Consider the following 25,548-nt stretch of genomic DNA (forward strand, 5'->3'; position numbering starts at 1 on the left):
TCCCCTCTCTGTGCCATCTTGACTGACATTAACACCACCGCTAGCCACCCCAGTCCCTGTGTGAGGGGAGTGGGAAGAGCAACCATGTGTAAAAAAACAGACTGGAGAGAGAGGGAGAGAGAGAGAGTGACAGAGGGGGGAGAGAACATGCAGGCTTGGCCTTGTCTATGACCTCCTGCCATCTTCAGATCCCCAGGACATGGCTGGTTGGCAGCGAGCAAGCCAGGGGTGACATGTCAGCCAAACCCAAACCCCAGAAGCCTCTACAAAGACCCAGCAGAGTAGGTGAGAGCAGCCGGCTGAGCGCTGCTTCTCCTCTCGTCAAGCTTGGAGAGGAATGGTGGAAAAAAGCAGGACATGTTTTCCCCTCCGCCCGTGCCAGGGTCTTCTCAGAGAGCACGGAGTCTCCCGCTGCTCGACATCAGGCCTGCTGGTTAGCATTCTGGATCCGTCCGGGACTTTGTAGTAGACCGATGATTGGTTTGACAACTCCGCCGGCCCCCCCCACACCAAGCTCCCAGGAAAGACCCTCTCAACACATCGTTGAAAACGCCGAGCGATCTTTGAGGAATAACACAACACAACACAAAGTCTTTCTGTTTACATTTTTTTTTCCCTCTAAATGAATATTCAGATAAATAAATCAAGTGATTGCATATGGCCCCTGTCAGACTTCTATGGAACAGCACTGCTCTGAGGTTGACACCAGCGTTTGAGTGTCCCTGATCTGGCTAACTCTCCATTCCAGACCGCAAGCAAGGGAGAGCTGCTGCCAGGCGGCGCGGTGATTAGATCACCACGGCGATGCTTGATGAGTCAACTCCAAATGCACTTGACATTGAAACCGCAGAAAACCGATACAGTAGAATGCGTACAATGAGTGCAACTGATGCTGACACAATAACTTTTCGAAAAACCTCACGCTCCGCGCCCTGATGATGACTGGGGGCCTTTGAATACCTAAACAAACGGAACACACATCTGTTACAGTCATACGAATCAGAGGAGGCTGGTGGAGACAGAAATTGGAGGACGCCGGGCTCGGGGGCAGTGCATGGACTGGAACGGCGTGTTTGAAACCATGCCTTGTTCCGTTCCGCGCATTACCTGTCCAAAGATGACTACCTCCACCAGCCTCCTCCCCTGCTATGAATGCAACATATACCAACACTCTTTAAGCCTGGAACACACCACCACCGACCTCTACCTCAACAGCGCGTGTGCATTTAGTTTCGACGCCCCCTGTTAACGGGTTAGAGCAGACACACAGCCCGCACGTCACGGTCTCACGCTGGCTACAGAGGCACGCCATCTAGAGAGTCACGGACTCGCCGATTTTCTCTGTGTGCCGTGCGCGTGAAAATGATCTGTTGATAGTCATATTAACATCATACCAGCAACAGAAACACATTTCAATATACCTATCTATATCTGTCTATATCTGTAAATATTCCATTTTTTTTTTTTTTTACCATTATCAAAGGCAAACTCAATGTACAAAGATAGGGCTGTCAGTAGCAGCTCTGCAGCAGAGACGCAGCAATTATAGCCTACATGGGGTTTCTGCTATGACTACTGTATATCTAGTATACCTACTGTAGTATAATGAGAGTCAAGCGGGCTGTGTGGCCCCTCTAACCTGCTAACATGGGTCGCCGAAATGAAAAGCAAGAGGTTTCCGCGACGCCCGCGAAGTTAACCGTTAACTTTCAAACTTTCACTCTCCCCAGCCTCTGACTGGATGCCTTTGAATACCTACCAGAGCAGAAACAGAATCAGGATTTTCCGCCACTCATATTAATTGAGCCGAGAATCATGCAGACCAGTAGATAATGACGGGAAGATGGTTAAGGCTCAAGTAGAACATTGGCCGTCCAATCGGATTCCAGCGCGGCGGCGGCTGTACCGGTCCAGATCTGATGACCTCATTACTTCCTATTAGTCTCCCAGAGGCACCTTAGAGGAGACTGTAGAGTTGGCTCAGAGGTTAATCCCATAGAGAGAGATGAAACCTGCCTCCCCTGAGTCTGGGCCCTGGGACTAGAGACAGACAGCCATGTTTCTGGACTGTCTGGTTCTATGGTCTTTTTTTACTGCCCACCCGTTACACTCACGCGCAGAATTCACCTCACATCTGTCATCCACTTCATCCGTATGTATTTCTACGTTCATATACGTATATATAAGCATATAAGTACACAGCACAACATAATCCATCTGGAAATACCATTGTACTGTATATATCTCATTCCAAGATACTGTGTATCTTACCTGCCGTCATCTACTGCTACCTCAGGGCTATACTCATGCTATTTCTATTATTTCTTATTTCTATTATTATACCACACCTCTATTGTCTCGTGTCTTATTGTTTTTATATCTATTGTCGTTTTCTCTTGTTGCTCTAATGTAGAGGAACGGAAGCCTAATACGTGGACTCTCTTATACTTATATAATGGGATGTAACAATAAACCTGATTCTGATTCTGATTCTGGTCTATAGGATCTTATTCATTATGATCTGAAAAGACAAAACTGATCCTAGATGACTCATTATGATTTGAAATGGCAAAAGTTATCCTTGATCAGTACCCCCCCCCCCCCCCCCTGAGACGTGTTATGAATACGTATCCTGGTCTTTCTCGCAAAAACACTGCTTAAATGAAATGAAAATGCCCTGGAGAGGTCAGGCTGGTATTCCCTGTGGGAGCCTCCGTCTACCCCCTGTACTACAACCATCTCAGCTCTGCTTCTAGAGAGCCTCTGTCCATCCTCCTTCCCAGCATTGTCACAGATAGCTTCTGTGCTGATAATCTGACAGAGGGATATACATATCTGATAACCTGACAGTGTGATCTATGTCTGTCACGATGACTCCCCCCCCCCCACAAAGGCATCTCCCTCTGATGACCTTTGACCCTCGAGCACTAACAGCGCTAGCGAGCTAGCATCTCAGGATTCTCTTCCTGTCATCCGTATTGATGTGTCACTGACAGAACTAGCGAGCTAGCATCTCAGGATTCCTTTTCTGTCGTCCGTATTGATGTGTCACTGACAGAACTAGCGAGCTAGCATCTCAGGATTCCTTTTCTGTCAGCCCCAGATTGATGAGTCATATTCAAGTGAATGACCTCATTTTATTATATTATGTAGTCTCCCAGAGAGACTCACTACCACCAGTGTTTCCCTTTGAAGGGTCTTTCTGAAATCGAAATGAAACCTACTTTCTTAATCCAAATTGTAAGGTGACCCCTACCGTTTCTGTGTGCCATACTTTCCAGTCAGCGAACCGGTGTCTTCACCTCGGCTGCTGTTTGTTGTCAATAAGTGAATGTTGCACAACAGGCTGGGGCTTGAGACTCGAGCGCCAGATGTTCATTTTCTTTTTTTTCTCTTCCTTTTTTCGTCCTCTGTGTTTTGGAGGAGAGCGAGGGACTCTCAGGTGATGACAGGCCTGGGAAGGCTCGCGTTAGAGACGGGGTAGAGCAGGCACCGCTGCTTTCCAATTACTCCCCGTGATTTATTAGCTGTTGTTCCCCTTGTCTTGGATCTTGACGTGGTATCGACACCCAGCCCCGCCGAGGTTCTGGTTACAGGAGGAACAAAGAGATGAAGAGAGATGGAGAGAGAGAGAGACGGAGGGACGGAGGGATGAAGGGAGGAGGGTATTAAGAGGAGAAGAAGCGCATTCTGCCTTTGTGTGGCCCTATACCCCCCGTCCTCTGTATCAGTCTTACCAACATCCAAGCCAACATCTCTACAGCACTGTGTAACCCGACCACAGCGGCATGTTTATTAAACAGGAGATAAGCGTGTGTCTGATATGTTTGGACCAGGAACGAGAGGAGGGAGGGGGGCTGGGAGGGGGGGGGGGTTGGGTAGTTACAGAGAGACGGCAGACATGTCTCTACTGTGACTCGTGTTGTTTTTTCTTGGATGTGGAGTTTGTGTAGTTTGTTCGGCGCGGTGTCGGCGTACATGCTGGCCCTTGAAGGAGTGTGTCTGATGCATGCTTTCTCACGCCACATTCCCCGGTTCCCGCCAACACCCACTTTGCAACTCAATTAGCTATTAGAGTTTTTAGTTTTTTTTAACTATGCCCTCCAGGGAGATCGTCTCGTACTTCAGGGATATTCTTCGAGGCCTGACACAGATTACACCTAATCCCCTAGACTAAAACGCATCTTCAATGGATATTTTCGGGAAATTTTATTTTGTTATTCAGGCTCCTAGGCTCAACCTGTGTCTGGGAAACCGGCTCTTAGTGTTTAGTTAGATCCCAGTAGTGTGTACCTGACTGTACCTGGAATCAGGTGACTATTGTACATATCAATGGTCAGTTATTAGAATGGTGTGATTGGTTGCTTGGTGTTCCTCTGTTTTTTCAGAAGGTATACAACAGGGCCAGCAGTACAGTGGGTGTGTCTCCAGACAAGTCTGATTGGCGTGTGTGTTTGTATACGCAAGAGTGTGTGTGTGTGTGTGTGTGTGCGTGTGTTTGTGTGTTTGTGTGTGTGTGTGTGTGTGTGTGTTGTGTGTATATGTGTGGCGGGTTTGTTTAGACTGGTCGGGAAAGCGTGAGAGACCAGAGTGAGTGGGCAGAGGCCATACTTAGGGGTTCAAAGTGAAGAGGGGAGGGACCCCCTGGTTTAGCAGGAATGTGAAGGAGGAGGCCTGATGGTTAACTGGAGATGGTGTAATTAAGGGGCGTGATTGTGAGAACCTTCCCTGGGCCCTGAGAGGGTCACAGATAAAAGAGCAGGGCCCTCGCTCTGTTTGTGTTACATGTGGAAAAATCACTAACTACTACACACACACACACACACACGCGTGCGCACACACACACACACACACACACACACACACACACACACACACACACACACACACACAGTTACGCCCCCCAACCCCTAAAGAGACAGAGAGGACCAGATGCCACCACCATACCTGGGAAAAGCCCAGTAGACAACTGAAAAGAGGACTGCTATTGGTTGGGTTGGTTGGCTATAGATTGTGGTTACCCGACACTCTGAGCCGATTGGGTAATCGGGCCCACTTAGGGCTTCTAAGAAGCGTCATAAATTAAACGGCTCTGGGAGCCTCCTTTTAATCATGTGGGCCAGAGCGTCGCCCCCCTTGGTGCCGCTGGTGTAATTTGGCCCCTGCTTGACGTGCTATTTGCAGGGTAGGAGTCGTGATGACACGTCCCCTGGCCGGCCGGCAAATCCGTTTCATCGCGCGTCAGGGCGGGGCGTGGGAGGATGAATGCGGGCGGTGCGCTCCCTCGCTTAAACACATCATCAGTGTTCGTTTGGCAGCAAGGGGGGGGCTTGCTGTGTTGTTTTTTTTTGGTTCCCCACCACCCAAACTCTCCACTACACCGCTCTACCAACCCCCCCCCCCCCCCCCCACCACCACCACCACCCCACACACACATACACACACACACACACTCCACCCTTATCTCAAAACTGCAGCCAAAATCGTTGCGATGCACAAAACCAAGCATGTTGCTCCATGCCAGTTTTGGAGTTGAACCTAATCTAATCTGATCTAATCTAATCACAAAAAGTCATTCTTATTCCACACAGATTTTGGAATGTTTGATAACAAAAAAATATATTTTACAGTCAACAAATCACAAGTTTGGGCACAGGTTATTTGAGTCGAACAATGTCAAAACCAAAACAGAATAGTATCTTTCTATATCCTATATAATAGTATCCTTCCATAACCCTGTTTAACAAAAAAAAAACAGATTGGATTCTAACCTAGGTCTCCATGTTTCAGCCTATGATACGAACCACCTCTGTTACCCAAACCTCAACCCAGCTGTTCAGTAGTAATGCCCTGAGGAAACCATACCCCTGCTACAGAATAACCATTAGAAGAAAAAAAAGAGAGAGTGTGTTGTGTCTGGACTGTAGCATGTAGCATGTCAGAGTGATGTGACGTGTTCTCCTGCCTGTGTTGTCTCGGGACCGTAGCATGTAGCATGTCAAGAGGGCTGTGACGGGTTTCCGGCCTGTGCTGTGTTGAGAGGAGGTCATGGTGAGGTAATCCTTTACCGAACCAGTTTTTTCACCGCTCATCCTCTCGATATGTCTGTCAGGCAACTCAAGAACTGAAATATAGCTTGTCTCTTGAGAGAGATGATTCACAGAGCATCGACAGACTATTTTGGATAGGGGTGGGGGGGGGGGTTGGGAGAGAGTTGGGGTGCGGTGGGCGGGTGGGGGGGAGAGGGGGTGTAATCCTATCAAGAAACCCCTTCAGCCCTCAACCAACTCCAGATGACATGAGTGTTCTGTACTGCGTGTTCTGCACTGTCGACCTTAACTGACAATTCTCTCCCCTTTTCTCATCTCTTCCCCCTTTCCTCCTCTCTCTTCCCCTCTCCTCTCTTCGACCGCTCTCTTTCCTCTCTCTTTCCCCCTCTCTTCCCCCCTGTCTTTCCCCATCTCTCTTCCCTCTCTCCTCTCCTCTCTCCAACCTCTCTCTCTCCCTCAGGGTGCAGGATAGATAACTGCGAGTCCTGCTTCAGTAAAGACTTCTGCACCAAGTGCAAGGCGGGCTTTTACCTGCACAAAGGGCGCTGCTTCGAGAAGTGCCCCGAGGGCTTCGCGCCCCTGGAGGACACCATGGAGTGTGGAGGTGAGGAAGCACTGCACACAGGGTATCTCACAGGTCAAAGGTCGGTCAAAGGTCGCCAAAGACTCGCCCCCACAGTTTAGCTTTTAGTCGAGTCGCGTTGACCGTTCCGAAAGCAAGCACGCATGAATACAGAAGCCGAAACGCGTACATCTGGGAGGGTGTCTCGTATAATGGTGTGTTCTTTACAGTGTCTTGAACCTGAAACCCACAGTAACCTCGAGTAGGCTGAATGTGCTTGTTATTGTCTGAACCAGAGAAGGACAGGACCACACACACACACACACACACACACACACACACACACACACACATACAGATAGAGGTTATGGCCATCCTAGTCTTTACACAGGGCTGTAAAAGCTTGACCTGGGGCCTCCAGGTCTCCTCTACAGCCCTGCTGAGGTCTCCTCCGCTACCCTTCTAACACTTCCTCTCTCTCCCTCCCCCCTCCCCCCCTCCACACACACACACACACACACACACACACACAGAGGGCTGTGAGGTGGGCCAGTGGAGCGAATGGGGCTCCTGCACCAGGAGAAACAAAACCTGCGGCTTCAAGTGGGGTCTGGAGACCCGGACGCGGCACATCGTGAAGAAGCCGCCCAAGGACACGATACCCTGTCCCACCATCGCTGAGTCCAGGAGGTGCAAAATGGCCATGAGGCACTGCAGACGAGGTAAGGAAGAGGTTACAGCGGAGGGTTTCTGTGTGTGAGTGTGTGTGTGTGTGTGTGTGTGTGGTTGGGTGTGTGTGTGTGTGTGTGTGTGTGTGTGTGTGTGTTACCTCTATCTGTACCTTTGCAGTGTTTTATGTGGGAGGATCATCCCTAGCTAGAGTACTGCTCAAGGGTTATAGCGCTTTATTGACTTAAATAATCAAGGGAAACGGTGCAGACTCCCTTTAGAGGGATCCTTCCCCGTCTCTGGGTCCCACCTGTCTCATTTAAGCTACCACATACTCTGTCTGCCCCCCCAACCCCACATTAACCTCGCGACTCCCTGAAATACAAACCCACCGCTCTCTCTTCTCTCTCTTTTTTTTTCTTCTTTTTTTTTTTTTTCTTCATATTTTGGTTGAGGTGCACAGTGGCGTTTTCATGCTTGAAATATCAGTATTTTTCCACGGACGCCCTGTTTAAGCCAACTCACCAGGTTTTTCTTGGGTATATTTTTCTCTCTCCTCTCCTCTCTCTCCTCACTGGAATTCTTCAAAGTCGAGAGCTGCAGGTTTCCTCAATGGCAGTCTCTGTTTCCTCTCCTCCATTTGAAAGTTATTTGCGGTACGCGCAGCATGTATGTCAACCATTAAAAGAGAAAGTCAAATCTGGAAATATTTTTGGTGTAAATACAGCTAAGGAAATATTTTTTTTCGGACGGTATTCAGTTTTTTCTCCGATGATCTAAACAGCCCATTTAGAGTTGTCGATGATAGCCTTGTTCAGCACGAGGCCTCATTGAAGAGGGTGTACAGAACAGATGCATTTACCTGAACGTGTTTGATTTGACTTTAAGTTAGGACAAGCTGTGCTTATATATACGTATACATTTGAATGACAAAATAAGGAAATCGTTATGCTGGCAGATTTCATTCAAACCCTTCCGAAAGAATTGCTGAAAAATAACATTGTTGAACAGGAGGAGGAAAATATTTTCTTGCATGTTAAATCTGAGTGTCATTTAGGGAGGTGGTGAGAGGGGAAATAAACTTGAAGTAGACCATGATTGTCTCTCGGATTTCAGCAATACTTAGACCGTCAGTGCTTTCTGGGTTGGAAACTGTGATTCTGTGGCACATTTTGTTCCTATTGCCTGTCAGGGGGGCAGGGGGGGGGGTATACTCATTTAGCACTGCTTGCTTGACCTTTTCCACAAGTATTTTTATGGTTTTCTTTAATTAAAAGCTTGGCATTGTTGTGCCTGGTGACTGGCATCAATTATCTAACATGAGGTCGGTGATTGAGAGTTATCGTGAAGCATCACGTAGCGGAGGAGTCTTTCTTCCTGCTATCCTTTAGAAACCAAACTGTGGTTCCCCGTGTCAACTCTGCTTATTGCGCTTGTCTGTCGGTGACGAGGTCATGGTGAGTCAGATGCCCAGTAGATCTGTCTTAATCCCCTTCAATGTCTTTGTGAAGGATCTGTGGCTGCAATTGTGTGGTTAATCTTTGTCCGTAAACACGTGTGTGTGTGTGTGTGTGTGTGTGTGTGTGTGTGTGTGTGTGTGTGTGTGTGTGTGTGAGTGTGTGTGTGTGTGTGTGTGTCTGTGTGTCTGTGTGTCTGTGTGTGTGTGTGTGTGTGAACCTCTTAGCCTTTCTTCTGTAGCTTTCTAGTAGCTCTTCTGGAGGTCAGGAGTAGCAGAAGAGGTGACTCTTGTAATAAAGTGGAGTTTCGTACTTAAGCTGCATTGTTAACTTCTCCAAACCCCTCCTCAAGTGGCTCAGACCAACTGCTTGTGAAAAATACCCCCGCCGTCACCAAGACTTGCTCATGTCAAGCTGTTTAAATAAATACTATGTAAAATGTAAGCCATTATAAGTCGAGCGTGATAAGGACGCCCAGAAAAGCGAGGAGAAACACTCAAACAGTTCCACGCAGCGGCAGTCCGCTTCGGTCACCAGAGAGACAGAAAGGCAGAGCGGCCGACATTGTAAAAATAATCATGTCTCGTACTGTAAGTGATCATAAAGAGGGCATCCAATGGGAGGACAGTCTGGGCCTTTGGTGTGACCAGGTGACCAGGAAGTGGTGACAAGGCCTGTGGATGGAAGATCAAGAGGTTCACGGAGAGGTCTCATTATGGCAGGGTTCAGTATGAAATACCTCCCAGTTGACCTCTGAAATTACTACAGATTCCAGGGACTTTGCGGTTAAGGCCTCCAATGCTACCTAATACTAGACGGCTTTGCTCCGCAATATAACAAATTACGTCTCGAGACGTAAATAGGATTAAGCTTCAGAGACTACCGTAAACACGAGGTATATTTTTGTCTCAATATCATTTTACGGGAAAAACAATAAACAAGTTTTTTTTTTTTTTTATGTGTTTGATCTCAAAAGACACGGCGCAGACACAGAACCATGCACACGGCGCTGCTTGAACAATGACAATTTCTTTACTGTAATTTATTTTTCCACCCAGACACCCGTATTTGGGATAAGTATTGGATTATGTAACTGCAGACCGTACAGATTGCGACGGATTAAAATGGGAGACAGGAAATAAAGAGGAGAGAGACAAAATTAATCTCGGGGGGGGTGAGGAAACCTCTACGTACTGTATGTACACATTATTTATGGACGTATTTATCTGATCTGACCGGCTTGCGTTTCCCTGGACCTCAATAACGATGGACATCATTTACAGATCCATGTCTGTGCGCTAAGCCCTATCGCACTAAGGACACGCGGCAGCGTACAGGATCTCTCAGGAGAGAGAGAGAGAGAGAGACAGAGAGTGATGGAGAGAGAGAGAGAGACAGAGAGTGATGGAGAGAGAGAGAGAGAGAGAGAGAGAGAGAGAGAGTACAGCCCAGATAATGTCAGAGGTTGTCAGAAGACAAAACCATTTTTCCCACAGATGTGAGATGATGAGGTAGATGTAGGATACGGAACATTCCGGCACTATAAATGATATACTCCACTTCCACCGCTGTGTTTCATCTACGTTCCTCAACTTCTTCTACTAGTATTGGCATAATAGCAGCGGTATCCTGGTAACCCGTGCCATCGTGGTGTCTCTGAAGTAATCAGAGAGAGTTGTGCGAGCTGCTTGGCTGCGTCTCTCTCTCTCTCTCTCTTTCTCTCTCTCTTTCTCTCTCTTTATCTCTCTCTCTTTCTCTCTCGCGCTCTCCCTCAGGGCAGGTAAACTACATGTCGTTCCATCCTCTGTCTGTCCTCCCGTTGGGCCGTAAACACGTCTTATTAGTATAGCTGCTCCATTGGCCTCAGCTTTGACACGCTGCGTTGTCACCATCCCTTGTGTGTGTGCGTGCGTGCCTGCTTGTGTGTGTGTGTGTGTGTGAGAGAGAGAGAGAGAGAGAGAGAGAGAGAGAGAGAGAGAGAGAGAGAGAGAGAGAGAGAGAGAGAGAGAGAGAGAGAGAGAGAGAGAGAGGGGAGAGAGAGGGAGAGAGAGAGAGAGCTGTCTATCTGGAGCTTCAGCATGCTCAATATTGATGCCATTAAGAATCTCCCTCTGGATCATCCCCTCAGCAGTCCTGTCATCAGAATCACTGGTTTACAAACTGACATGTGACAAGTTCTCTCTCTCTCTCTCTCTCTCTCTCTCTCTCTCTCTCTCTCTCTCTCTCTCTCTCTCTCTCTCTCTCTCTCTCCCCCCCTCCCTCCCTCTCACCCTCTCTGTCTGTCACAGACTCCCTTTCTCACACAACTGTACAGCTTCTGTTCCCCCCTGCCAGACAACCTCAGCTGGTTATTCCATGTCAATGATCTTATGATATTAGATGTTGTGTAAACAACTGCATTTTCTTTTTTTTTTAAAGCTCCTAAAAACCACCCCCCTTTAATCTGGATGTAATCCCCCCGGGTTTAGATTTAGGGAGAGCATAAGGTCTAATACAAACACGCCATTGAAACTCATCGGCTAATTTCCTACTGGTTCTACAAATCGGCTTTCGGATTCTCAGACGTCCCATGAGAACCCGCTCGTAGTGGAAAACTGGAACTGGTTTGCCTTTTTTTTCGTTTCTTTTTTTCTTCCTCTTCCAGCTCATTACAAAGAACAAGGGCTAAGTAGTGAGTGACTAACCAATGAGATTGAATAACTCAAGCCGTGCAAAAAAAAAGACCACGGAGATGAGCAAGACGCCTAGGCACCATGGCGACGGGGGGGCCGGGGCAGAGGGGGGGGGGGGGGTGGCATCCCATAATGATCACCCCGTGGTCACTAAGAAGGAGGAGGCCTGTGTGGGTGTATTGATCCCCCCCCTCCCTTACCCTGTGTGTAACAGGAGAAACCCCTCTCTGCTGTAGAGGCTCAGCTGAGGCCAAGCTCACCACCAGACCAACATCATCAATCTACTATAACACTTAACCTCCTCAGTGCTCAGTACAGCCACTTCTGCGACTAATGCTTCATGTTGGAAAGAGGATTTGTGTGTGTGTGTGTGTGTGTGTGTGTGTGTGTGTGTGTGTGTGTGTGTGCGTGCGTGTGTACCCTGTGTGTGTGTGTGTGTGCGCACTGTGTGTGTGTGTGTGTGTGTGTGTGTGTACCCTGTGTGTGTGTGTGCTGTGTGTGTGTGTGTGTGTGTGTGTGTGCTGAGTGACAAGCTAAAAGGCCTGTGAGGTCTTCATCAGAGGTCCCAGCTATGGAACATGACAGTGACAGGCAGGCAGCTGCTTGGGGCTCAGCAGACACCTCAGCAGGGCTCCCACAGAGGCCCAGCCAGCCGGTCTGCAGACTCCAGAACCCGGCCACAGTCTGGGGTCCGGGTCAGGGGGGGGGCCCGACCCAGACCAGTCCATTAGGCGCCGGATGACGGGTGCATTCTGGGCGAGGTTCTGTCTTGTCTGAACCCGGTGCGGTTCTTTTTGTGGAGAACACCCAACAGTACTCGTAGACCTCCTGGTTCTTCTGTGTCTGGGAACCATCTGGCGCGGCCCGCGCTGTAAAACGATGCACGGAGAACCGTGATTGCCTCAAATCCGCTCTGGAGGAAGCGCAGCCGCCCCGTCTGAAACAACACACACCGTTCGTGACACCAACCACCAACCCCAATCCAGTAGGACTGTGTGTGTGCGTGTGCGTGTGCGTATGTGTGTGTGTGTGTGTATATTGTGACACACACTACAGTATTTGTGTGTTCATGGCCTGCCTCTGGCAGGAGCTGTCTGTCTCTCTCTCTTCTGAGCATTTCAATAACACCCTCAGCATGGTCGCAACTGACTCTGGCTCTGCGCTTTTTTGGGGTTGGAAAGCCAATATCCCCCAGCCCATTTCTGGATGTCTCAGTGTCAGACATACCTCTCTCTCCTGCCACTACCTACCATGCCAGTTTTCGGGGAGCGGAGACGCACGCTAAGTCCCTCTTCTCACAGAGTGTTGCTCTGTATTCTCCTTCCCTCCACAGAGAGGTTCATGGGACTGCCCGTCCAAACTAAACAACAAGTGTTCTGCCTCTCCCTTTTTGCCTCTGCCTCCGCCGCCACCACTTCTCCTCTGTAACCAAACCTCTTAAACACTCTCGGGAAACGAGCCTCGTATTTCTTCCTCTATTCCCTTCTTTCTTTCTTTTCGCTCTTCCCCAAGCTCTTCCTGGCGTTCCCTCCTCTCCCTTCTGTTTGGATCGGCGGCTCTTTTGGTAGACAAGATGAATTTGTCGATCGGGGCAATGATGACTCCTGGCTGGAGTCCCTCCTGAGTCCGGACAACGATCCCGGACGACAGGAAAAAGGGGAGGGTGATTAACGGCCGGTCTCCCAGCCCTCCAGGGGTCATACAGCAGACAATCCGGATCACTTCTTCCCCCCCGCCAGTGGGCTCGGCCCGCCGAGCGTTTTTCCCAGGGCAGACGGAGAGGCCTAATTGGGCTAATCCGCGGCCTAATCTTCATTTAATAAGGCCGCTCTGTGGGGATGACACGGTAGCCGCTAAGGGGGCACTCAGAAGTGCCGCGCCCGGGGCCACAGGGCCACAGGGCCACAGGGCCACAGCTCCCACACCGGGACATCCAGTTCTCTTCAGGAGCTGGGAGACAAGCGTTAACACGACATTAGCATTGACACGCATGCCTTCTAAATCTGACATTTAGTCAAAGTCGTGACTAGGGATACATTAGGGAACAAGTCGAAAAGATGTTGTGGTTGAGTGTCGGAAGGAAATTGATTTCACCTCTGAGGTGGAGAATCGTTCATGTGAGAGTTAGGTCACATGTTGGCTTGTTGAACCTGTACCTGTATACAGTAGTCAATGTGTAGTAACTCAGTTATTATTCACGTATTACCGTGCTTTTACATGTATTTATTTAGTCTATTATTTATATATTATAAAATGACATTTATTTATAAGGCTTTTCTAGGTCTGCTTCCATCTTACCTACAATTCTACATCCTTCAAAAAAGTATAGGAAGATATTGTCTTCGTTCCCAGGACTTCTTACTATCTGTCCCTAAACTCTGAACTGAATTGGGAAAAAGGGCGTTTAAGTGTGCTGCTCCCTCTGCTTGGAACCAGTTGCAAAATGACCTGAATCTTCAGGAGCTGGTCTCACAGGATGCATTTAAAGTCATTCTAAATGACTGATGATAAATGATTTATATTGCGCCTGTTTCATCCCTGATGTTGACGAATACCAATGAATATTTTTGATATTTGATGATTCTATGAAATATAATTTATTCTCTATTTTCATTGTAAATTGTTATATGTTTTTTATGTCTGCAACCCTGTTAATTGTGCTGCTGCATGTCTTGGCCAGGACACTCGTGAAAAAGAGATTCTCAATGAGGCTTCTCCTGGTTAAATACATTTCAAAAATTGCTTCGGTATTTCACAGTGATGGAATTGAGAAGTTTGGGTTATTAATAATAAAGTCCTGTTGTGTCAGAACCAGACAGAGAGGAACACGGGTCAGGAAGGAAAGACACATCAACTTGTCATTGGATTGGCTGGGATGTCCGCAACTCCGGCCAATGGCAGTTATGGTCAGCGCTGCGGTCACAGCCACATTAACACAGGCTCTGTTTCAGCCCCAGTCTCACTGCTCTTAAGACATCATTCATTTTCCTACAGTATGCGCTTATATATTCTTACATTTACATAGTCTTCTAACTGGATGGAAACAGATTATCGTAACCCCTGTCTGGACAGGCAATCAACACTTGCTTAATGCTGACTCTCAGTTGTTGACCAAATAAACTCTGGGTTTATTTTTCTGCCCTGTCAAGCGTTTTTTTAGCTGTTGTTAAATCTTCCACAGAAGGAGAAAAGTCATTACCAGTAGTCTTCTCCTCTATCCTGGATACATTCCTCCTACGGTAAGAGGGGGTGGGGGGGGTGGCGGGGGTGGAGGAGGAGGGGGGGCCAGTGGGAGTCTCTGATTAACTTCCCACTAAGTGCCCCTGCTCCCTGACCAAAATAAATATGGCCGCTGTCATTTTGTCAGCAACTGTCTTCGAGAGAGAGCAATATTTGAAACACCCCATGATCGTGCTGCTGGCTTTTATATGGAGAATCCATCGTCATACCACAGGCATGAGTCGTAAACATGTGGAGGCTTTTCAAAGACCAGGGGGAAGAGGGGGGGGTACCGGGGGGGGGGTGTGGGGGGCGGGGGAGTGGGGGGCAGCAGTGCTCACTGGGGCTCCATACTCCACATTATTGTCATCTGGTCTTTTCCAAGCAGGAAGAAAGAATGAGGGGGGGTGGAGTTTTTCTTTTTCTCACTCCTTGGCCAAGCGATGTAGTGGTTTCTACTGAGCTGCCTTTTGTAGTAGTCCCGTTACAGACATGTGGACATCTTGGCGTTTATCGTATTTAACTTTGCTTCAAAGTGTTGATTATTACTGTATTCCCTTTAAGGACTACAAAAGCTAACATTCAATAAACGTCTGGTAAACACCACTCGGAAGCTCTCCTAAGGACTTGCTGTGGGACAGCATGATCTTTCTGAAAGTATACCCAACCCAGGTCTCTGCCTCAGGTTGTGATGAACTGACTCGCCAAGAGACACACAGTCAGGCGAGGCTGGTGGAGGTAGAACATCGGAGGATACCATTCCATGTGTGTGCGATACCGTTCCTCATTTTATGCCATGCGTTACAATGAGTCCCGTCCTCTGATTTGTACCTCCACCAGCCTCCACTGAGACGTACAGGAGACCTATACTGCAGAGGGTAACAGTGTGTAGGGGGGAGGAGGGGTGGGGGGGGGGGTTACAATGTGTAGGACAGCTTCCTTGACTCTGATCTGGCGCAGAGGAAATGAGGCATATGCACAACGACAACAACAACATCAACGTAAACACAACTACCCCATCAAAAACAGACCTTACGCAAACAAACAAAGTGGCAGCATATTGGAGGGGGAGGGAGGCGATGAAGGAATGCCTCACGGCCCCCCTTAACATGTTTCCACAAATGGGAGTAATTTCCCCCGTACTGTACTGTGCAAAGGGCTGTACGGCCCATTACGTTACTGCTGAGGCTGTAGGGAGGGTGGGCTAGATAAGACAGTGTCTCTGTTGTTACTGGACGCGCTCGGTGGTTTAGGTGTCTGGGGGGGATGAGGCCGCGGAGGAGATGAGGTGTGAAGGTAGCAGGCCCCGGTGTCTCCGCTGTTCAAGGCTTCTCAGTTCACGTTGAGATAACCTTGGGACGTCTCCCTGGCCCCCCGTGTCACCTCTATGTAGCTCCTGTGTTCGCCATAACCCCTATTTGGTCTTTGTTGGGTTACATAGGCCATTGTGTAGCCCCTGTGTAACCGCTGTGTAGACTCTCTATGTTGCCCCTATGTAGCCTTTGTAGGGCATCTCGACAAAGCTCCAATGCATCTTTTGCGGGGCGTCTCTACATAGCCCCTATGTAGCCCCTATGTAGCCTCGACATGGTCCGTATGTAAGCTCTCTACTGTACATAGCCCCTACATAGCCCCTGGGTAGCCTCTCTACTGTACATAGCCCCTATGTAGCCCCTGTGTAGCCTCTCTACTGTACATAGCCTCTATTTAGCCCCTGTGTAGCCTCTCTACTGTACATAGCCCCTACATAGCCCCTGTGTAGCCTCTCTACTGTACATAGCCCCTATGTAGCCCCTGTGTAGCCTCTCTACTGTACATAGCCTCTATTTAGCCCCTGTGTAGCCTCTCTACTGTACATAGCCTCTATGTAGCCCCTGTGTAGCCTCTCTACTGTACATAGCCCCTATTTAGCCCCTGTGTAGCCTCTCTACTGTACATAGCCCCTATGTAGCCCCTGTGTAGCCTCTCTACTGTACATAGCCCCTATGTAGCCCCTGTGCAGCCTCTATGTAGCCCCTGTGCAGCCTCTATGTAGCTCCTGTGGGGGCCGTGGCCGGGCTGTCTCTGCCTGCCAGACCTCCAGCCCTCAGCTGCTGCCAGCTCTCCTACTGTGGCCCGCACATGCTTTCATCTGCTGCAGACCGCACATCACATAGCACACTAACACACTAACACACACACACACACACACACACACACACACACACACACACTTGTGCACACACACTCGCACACATACACACACACACACACACACAAACCACACTCATGCACGCACACACACTCGCACACACACGCACACGCACGCACACACACACACACGCACACACATACACACACACACACACACAGACAGACACACACACACACACTCCCTCACACAAACATACTTTCACACAAACAGACAAACAGAGACCTCACACGCAGAGCAAGACAAATATCCACTCAATTGTACTCTAGTTCTTTCCATGGCTCTTTCCATCTCTCTCTCTCTCTCTTTCATTCTCACACATAAACACTCCCGCTACACTCGTGCCATACTGTACTGTACAATAGACGACTGCATGCTGCAGCGGAGGCATGAATGAATGACAATGTGAATACACAACACAAGACACTGTGACATTCTCAGTGTAACTCTGGCATGCCCCCCCCCACCCCCCTCACAGTTCTGGCTGGAAAGGAAGGGAAGGGGGGAAGAGAAGAAAAAGGGGGGGGGGAGGCCGCCAACATCTGGTGCACAGTTGCACCGGCTCAGCCACCACCAGAAGCCCCTCTTCCCCCCTCTCCTTCCCCTCCCTCCCTCCCTCCCTCCCTCCCTCCCCCTTCTTCCCTCTCCATCCATCTCTGGCGGGCGGACCGGCGGGCGTCTTTATAGAGACATCACAGCTTTTAATTAGAGCCTGATGATTAACAGAGAGGCTGCGGCTTCTGACCCACTCATGTCCAGGACCATGGGCCCAGGGAACAGACACGCAGACACAACAGGGAGGCCAGGCACGTGTAGGCCTGCCCGCGCAGCTAATGGTGTTGGAGGTGTGTGTGTGCGTGTGTGTGTGTGTGTGTGTGTGTGTGTGTGTGTGTGTGTGAGCGTGCGTGCGTGTGTGTGTGTATGTATGCGTGCATGTGATGTGTGTATGTGTGTGTGTGTTGGTTGTGTGTGAAATGTTATGTGTGTGTGTGTGTGAACGAAGCAGAGGCACGCTCGTGACAATTTTGTCGTGGACACGCAGTGTAGTAGCTCCGTCGCCACGCCATCCCGACATCCCGCGTTTGTCCTCGCGGCTGAGCTGAAAAAAGGGAATCCTTCAAGACCCCCGGATTGTTCCCCCAGGTCCCCCCCCCCACCCCCGTCGTAGATCTAGTTTTTCTCTCTGTTGGTGTGACGGGATAAGCCGGGGTACAGGATCACAGGGGGGGCCTTGAGACGGTTCTGCGGTGGAGGAGGAGCGCGAGTCACTCCCCCTTTACCTTGATCCATCTCAGGAGATTTGTTTTTGTCTGGTGTACACACACACACACACACACACTAACCACCCCCCCCCTCCCCTCTCTCCCTCTCTCTCAGAGGTCAGGCGCTAAAATGACTGACCGTTGAAATTACACCGTAATCAGAGGAGGCCAGTAAAAACAAGAAAATGTTTGCCACATGTCAGGAAAGCTCACAGTTAGTGTTGAAGTGTAGTGGAGGGGAGGATTATTGACAGGAGAGATCAGTGGTGCATGGTTATGGAAAGCGGAGCGGAGGTGACCCTGTGTGTGTGTGTGTGTGTGTGTGTGTGTGTGTGTGTGTGTGTGTGTGTGTGCGTGAGTGTGTGTGTGTGTGTGTGTGCGTCCATGTGCGGCGCGTCCGTGTGCGCTTGCGTGTGAGCGTATGACCCGTGTAGCGCCTGGATGATATAGGATCTCAGCTGTCTGTCCCACTAGTGTTTGACAGGCGTTTGATACACAACAGGCCTTAGAGAGGATCAGGGCCCTCCTGACTACCCTTGCCCCTCTCCCCACACAACACAAGCCCCCTGGCCCACAGCACATCAAACTCTGTGTAGTTTTGAACCTACGTATTCGTTTCTTCTTCTTTTATTTCCTTTAGCCCTAAAACAATGTTTCACTGTCGGCTCTGAGCGCTTATTCTCAGGGGGAAGATAGCGAAATACATTTTACGAGTTACCGAAACGACCAAAGACGAAACAGAACAACACAGGGGGAGCGGGGGGGGGAGAGGCTGCGCTATCGTCGATACCCTTGTCATCAGCCTTTGCACGGGGATTGGCCGGTGATCCCTCCAGCCCCTGTCTCTGTCTCTGGTTTAGTATCTAAGCCCGGCCGACTTAGCCTGGCTCCCGCTTCGTTAGGCCCAGGTCCTGTCCTGGGCGGCTCCGGGCTCTGGTCCAGACAAGGGGAGAGAAGGGGCGGAGGGGGTGGAGGGCGGAGGGAGGGCAGGGAGGGGGGGGGGGGGATTTCCTTCTCTAGGTTCCCAGAATGAAGAGAGAGAGGGGGGATGAAGGGAGGGATGAAGGGACTTGTAGAGAAATGAGATATATAAGAGTAGAATCATGCTGCACAATTTCCTCCTATATCCTCCAAGCCCCAGGAAAGGGGGGATTGGGGGTGGGGTGGGGGGGATGGGGGGGGGCTGGACCAGGGGGGTAGGGTATAGGAAGAGGAGAGTACACACACATATGCCCCAGACAGACTGACTGTAGGGAGACACAAGCACATACATGCCCCAGACAGACTGGCTGTGTGTGGCAGACACTGGGCCGCCCGGTATTTGTGTCCTCTTGTTGTTAGAGACTTACTGTGTGTGTGTGTGTGTGTGTGTGTCTGTGTGTGTGTGTGTGTGTGTGTGTGTGTCTGTATGTGTGTGTGTGTGTGTGTGTGTCTGTATGTGTGTGTGTGTGTGTGTGTGTGTGTGTGTGTGTGTGAGTGTGTCTCTGTGTGTGTGTGTGTGTGTGTGTGTGTGTCTCTGTGTGTGTGTGTGTGTGTGTGTGTGTGCGTGTGTGTGTGTGTGTGTCTGTATGTGTGTGTGTGTGTGTGTGTGTGTGTGTGTACTGTACATATGGACACACACTGAGCACACTTATTTTGTGCCCCTTTATACAGTAGTTGTGCTAAAATACCTTTTTATAGAGTAGGGGTGCTGTAATACAGTGGAATCACTCCAGCAGCGGTAGGGGCTTGGGGGCTCTAGGGGGGGGGATAGAGCCAGGTAAATCCCAGAGACCTGGGCCTTCCATCGGGGGTTGACCCCCTACTTGAGGCCCGGGCCCAGGCCCAGGCCCAGGCCTCCACCAGCAGGCCCAGGAAATGCAGATTCACAGACACAAATGAAAAACAAATGTTCCGTTCGTCGAATAGTGTTGTTTAATGGTGGTGTGAAGAGGTCACTTCTTTGGCAGGAATCAGGGCTTTATTTGGTTCCTGATCCGTTCTCAGTATGAACTTTTAGAGGGTACAGTTAAGCCTGGGTAGGTGCTGTTTTACTGAGGGGGGAGAGAGAGAGGGAGAGAGGGAGTTGGGGCAGGGGGGGGGGGGGGGCTGTTGGGGTCCTTTGGAGTGGGAGTTGTTCAGTCTCGTCGTTACAGGATGCCAACAAGGCTTGTTTTAAAAGGGAAAAGGTAGAAGTGTGTAAAAGTCCACTTTCTTTAACAGTTCTGCCAAGTCCTGTTTTTATTAGCTTTTACTGTTTTAATGGCATGGCAAAGATAATGAATCGCAGAGGAAATCAATGTAGTACTCTAAACAAAAGGCAGCCTTTAAGACAACGCCCTCCTACCAGGCAGCACAGTGTGTGTCGCCAATGGACGGATTCAAACACGTTTCATAACACATTGTTCACAACACAGTTTCTTAGATAGTTCATTTCATTAATAATAATAACACTGTTTATTGACATAACAGTGGCACGGAGCCAAAGATCAATGATGGTGTTAAAACTCCCCAAGGCACTTCCTACTTGACGTCATCTGGTAGCAGATATAACTGTTAGCGGTAGCAGATATAACTGTTAGCGTTAGCAGATATAACTGTTAGCGGTAGCAGATATAACTGTTAGCGTTTGCAGATATAACTGTTAGTGGTAGCAGATATAACTGTTAGCATTTAGCAGCCTTCACGCCGTAGAGTCAACCTCCCTGGGAATCTCAAGCGGTGTCGCCCTCGGCCCCAACCAGAACCATCGTTTTAAGTTTTGTTTTGTTTTGTTTATTTGTATGAACAGTTTGTACACAATAAAAAACAATACCACTATGTGCAGGAGCGGGGGGGGGGGGGGGAGACCCCAAAAGGACCCCCAGTTCAGTCATAAATCACCTAACAGTCTGGATAAACAAACAAACGAAGTCAACTAAAACAATGACTGGGGATAACGGGGCGAAATCAGGCGCGTGTTGAGTTCCAGGCGACAGGGCCTCTGTAAGTCATTCAGTCGACCACCGGTTGTTCTTGAATGTGGGTGGCGTCGCCGTCGTCTGTGTCTTGTTGAGAAGTGACGGAATTCACGTGTTGCAATTAAAATAATTTACGAAGGAAGAGGGTAATGAGTGATTTAAGGAGCCGCAAACAAATTGGGCAACCTGAAGGGAGTTAATTTGATATACTGTATGTTCAGGAGTCCTAATTGTTGTCTTGAAAATTGGCGCTGACAGATGACATAACTCCCACAGAGCATTTCTGCTGGCAATGGATTTATAGTCGTTTAGTACGGTGTGTGTGTGTGCTCGCCCATGTCATGTGACAGTAACTCCTAAACGGGAAGATCATTGTGTAACACACACTGAGAACTGTGCTTTTGTTTATGAGATATGCCATTTTTTGCCAAGAATCCCTGTGGCAATCCCTTGGCAATCATCGATGTTATCATCTTTAACAGAGCAAAAACTGTGGTTTCAATGACAATTCGTCATCACTCATCACACCAAGAAAGCGGGCCTGTACAGGCACCCGGTCCATAGACCCGGTATGGTAACATTTAGAATGCTAGCCTCTAGAGTGAGCGTTGTGGGTCCTGTGACTTGGGATCGAACCTAGGGAGAAGAATGATTGACTCTGTTACAATGGCAGGAAATATTTACTCAAATCTGAGAGGGATGAAACATTTTCTTTTTATTGTGATCAGATTTTTGGGCTGGCTATTCCAGCTGGACTGATCCAGGCAGTGTGTTTATATTCCACCAGGCCGGCTGCCTTGATGTTTTAATTGGCCTCCCCGCTCCCCTTTTACACTGCCCCCCTGGTCTGCTAGAGCTATCCACAGATCACTAACACTCACACACACACGCCTGCACACACTCTTTCACTAACACACACACATCAGCTCAGTCACTGAGACACATGCACACACACACATACGCACACGCACTTACACACACTCACATACAACAGTGCGCACACACACTCCAGTATAACCACACTCACACACACACACACACACACACACACTCACACACACGCACGCACACACACACACACACACACTCACACGCACTCACACACACACTCACACACACTCACACACACACACACACACACACACACACACACACTCACACACACACACACACACACACACACACACACACACACACACACACACACACACACACACATGACCCAGACTACAGAAACATTTGTGGGAACCCCCCCCCCCCCCTTTGATAAAGACTGAGCTTTTTATTTTACTCGTCAGAAATGAAACATAACATTTAGCCATTCATTAAAGTAAACTACAGCTAATTATCCCTCATTAAGTCATGGGGCTGTGGGGCTGGATCTCTATGTATTTAGACCCAGATGTGTGTGTGAGTCAGTCGGGGAGATAGCAGACCGCAGAGGATGCTGTGTGTGCAGCTCTCTCTCTCTTTCTCTCTTTCTCTCTCTGTGTGTCTGGGCTCGCGGTTTCAGGCGTTTCAGACACAGCGGTGCGAGTCATCGCGTCCCTTTCTCCGGCGGCGATGCTGACTGTTGCCGTGGTGACGCCATCAGACAAGTGTGTGTGTGTGTGTCGCCGGCGCTGCGGCAGTAAGGCAAGGCTCCAATTTGAGTCGGGAGGACGACCTCTCAAGGGGACCGGAGCTGGGACTCCACGGGCTCGGCTGCTCTTTTGATTTTTTTACCCCCAAATTGGGCCTGCGGTCTCTCTCTCTCTCTCCTCTCTCTACCCCTTCGCCTGCTATATTGAGGCGGCGTGGCGGTGGGGCGGTTTTTAGGTCGGAGTCAAGACACGTGTCCCAAATATTTACAGGTAGCTCTCTCTCATTTGAGGGAGGGTAAGTATAGGCGACCTGTCCAGCCAGTGATGAGAGGCTATACAAACTGACGGGATGTTTTCATCGTGGCAACCAGTGCCCCCTCGCTCCACCCTCCCTCCCTCCCTCCTTCCCTCCCTCCCTCCTTCCCTCCCTCCCCATACTTCCTCCCTCAGGGGAGGCTGGTGGAGGCAGACATCGGGAGACGGGGCTCATTGTATGGAATGGAATGCATTCAAGTGAGTCCCCGTCCTCCGAAATTTTTTCGACCTCCCCCCGGCCGTCACTGTTACTCCCCTTAGCGTTCCTGGACACCACAGCCGGAGGAGGGTCAAACCTGGCCGCCATCGGACCGATAAATCACTCATGTGTGGGTTTTTGCCCGGGACTCGTCCTCCCACGAAAAACGTCCCTCATCTTGAGGAGTCAAGGTTTTCTCCACATCAAAGGGCCTGGACCTGTCTAACCTGTCTAATCTCCGCCACCCCCCCCCCCCCCTCCGAAGATGAGAAAATAATGATTCCTAATCCCAACATTAGCTTTTTGTAAATCGGAATGCATATGTTTTAAATCATCCCCGCTAAGCAGCTCTGTGATTGTAAGCAGAGCAAGGGGGTGGGGGCTGTTGGGGGGAAGGGCGGCGGGGGGGGGGGGGGGATGGGGTGTGTGTTTGTCTTAATGACGCTGTGCAGAGAGTCTCTTGTCAGGTGGTTGGCATGACGGGCTTTTTCTCGTAAAAGATTGTTCTCTTTGGGCAAGAAGTTGTTTCCTCTCCCTCAACGACACGTCTCTGTCGGTCTTTCTCTCTATTTCCTCCTTTCCTATTATTTCTCCATCCATCCATCCATCCATACTGCACATACATACCATACTGTATGTCCGTAACATTTTACATAGCCACGTACGCCAACACACACACACGCACACGCACACGCACACGCACACACACACACACACACACACACACACACACACACACTCTCCTGTCAGTGGAGTGTATCCTCTTCCAGATAGAGTAGCTCTTCTGTGTGTGTGTGTGCGTGTGCGTGTGTGTGCGTGTGCGTGCGCGCGCACGTGTGAGTGAAGGGAGCTCTGGCTGGCTACAGATCCGTTCCCCTTCACGGCATTATAAATGTATGTGTGAGGAGGCCCTTAATGGCTGCTAATCCAATTTCTGCCACTGAAATCAAATCTCACTGGCGCCAGTAGTCCTCTCCTTCCCTCACAAATAATGGCCTCCGCTTTGGCCTGTTTATGAAAACGCAGAGACGCCAAAAAACCCCGGCTCTACCGTACTCTTTTAAGTCCACCAGAATCTTCTTCAAAACAGTTTTGATTCCCCTTCCCCGTCGTCGAAGAACTTGTTTTTTTTAATTGATGTCTGAAGATGACAGCGTTTACTGGTTGGATGAGGTAACACAAGGAGCGGAGAGGGTTTTCAGGAGGAGGAGGAGGAGGAGGAGACCATTTACCGTTGGTCTTAATGTCTCCTTGAGGTCAGCCATCGATTTCCTCCGACCGCAAGCTGCTGCAGATAAGATTAGGCCTTCGATTCCTGCTGCTGGCCGCTCCCGACACAGGCGCAGTGGGGATGAAGTCACTTGGCTCTGCTGCCGCCATGCTGGTTGTCGGCGCATCTCTCTTTTCATTAGGTCATGGCCTCTGTGATTGTACACACACACACACACACACACACACACACATACACTAGTAATGCGTCAGCATATATACTGGGTAGGGCCTCCCTTTGCTCTCAAAATAGTCTCAATTCTTTGTGGCATTGATTCCACAAGATGTTCCACAGATTTTTCAGGTGCACTTTCAAGCTGTGAATCTCCTGGTTTACCACATCCCAAAGGTGTTCTATTGGGTTCAGATCCGGTGACTGGGAAGGCCACTGAAGGAGCCATTAGAAGATGGGTACATTGTGGCCATGAAGGGATGCACATGGTCAGCAACAATAGTCAAATGGGCTGTGGCATTCAAGCGATGATTTATTGGTATTAACCCAATTAATATATGGTATGCCCAAAGTGTGCCAAGAAAACATTCCCCACACCATTACACCACCTCCACCAGCTTGCACTGTTGATAAAGTGTTCGGTGAGTGTATATTTCAAAGCTTTTCTCTTATTGGATTACGCTCTGGCATTGTTCTTTTTACCTCAGTGGATATTCACTTTTTCTGCCCAAGTTTGCAAAATTATTTGACGAATGGTGTGTATATGGCAAGTGTACAATCAGACCCTAAAACGTAACTTACGCACTAAAGCCAGATAAAACCTTAATGTGGTCGATACTGTATATGAATTGCTCACCTACTCTTCATCCACCTACTCTTCATACACACACACACACACACACACACACACACACACACACACACACATACTGACAGTGGTACTCTCACTTTATTTAAATAATATTTTTCTGAGGACTATTATAATCTCCACCATGGGAGTGAGCTAGAGGTCATTCTTTGTTAGGATCACTTTAACCTAATGATGGAAAAGAATTAACATGATTTATTGCATAACTCAAACACTCACTCATCCCAAAAAATACACTGAGTCAGTTTGGTAATTTCCTCTAAAACAAAGAAGATATCGGATTTTTAAATCGGTGAAGTGAGTCGTGGCATTGGTGTTCTGCCCTGGTGTTTATATGGAC

The 25,548-nt window shown here is 49.1% G+C and overlaps 1 protein-coding gene across 4 annotated transcripts in view; it reads left to right on the forward strand.

Moving 5' to 3' along the window:
* The window catches only part of rspo2 (R-spondin 2), a gene marked incomplete at both ends in the record, with an annotated part of 59,887 nt that overhangs the window by 30,439 nt on the left and 3,900 nt on the right, over nt 1–25,548 (forward strand). For 3 of the 4 annotated variants that reach the window (XM_080540656.1, XM_080540654.1, XM_080540655.1), the window contains 2 exons: nt 6,511–6,654; nt 7,146–7,334. In XM_080540656.1, the coding sequence (XP_080396782.1) occupies nt 6,511–6,654; nt 7,146–7,334 (333 nt within the window). Of the gene's footprint in view, nt 1–6,510; nt 6,655–7,145; nt 7,365–25,548 lie in introns of all 4 variants that reach the window. The other variant, XM_080540653.1, reaches the window with a different exon arrangement.

Source organism: Nansenia antarctica, assembly GCF_963989245.1.
Source record: "Nansenia antarctica genome assembly, chromosome: 10".
In the NCBI taxonomy this organism is placed as follows: domain Eukaryota; kingdom Metazoa; phylum Chordata; class Actinopteri; order Argentiniformes; family Microstomatidae; genus Nansenia; species Nansenia antarctica.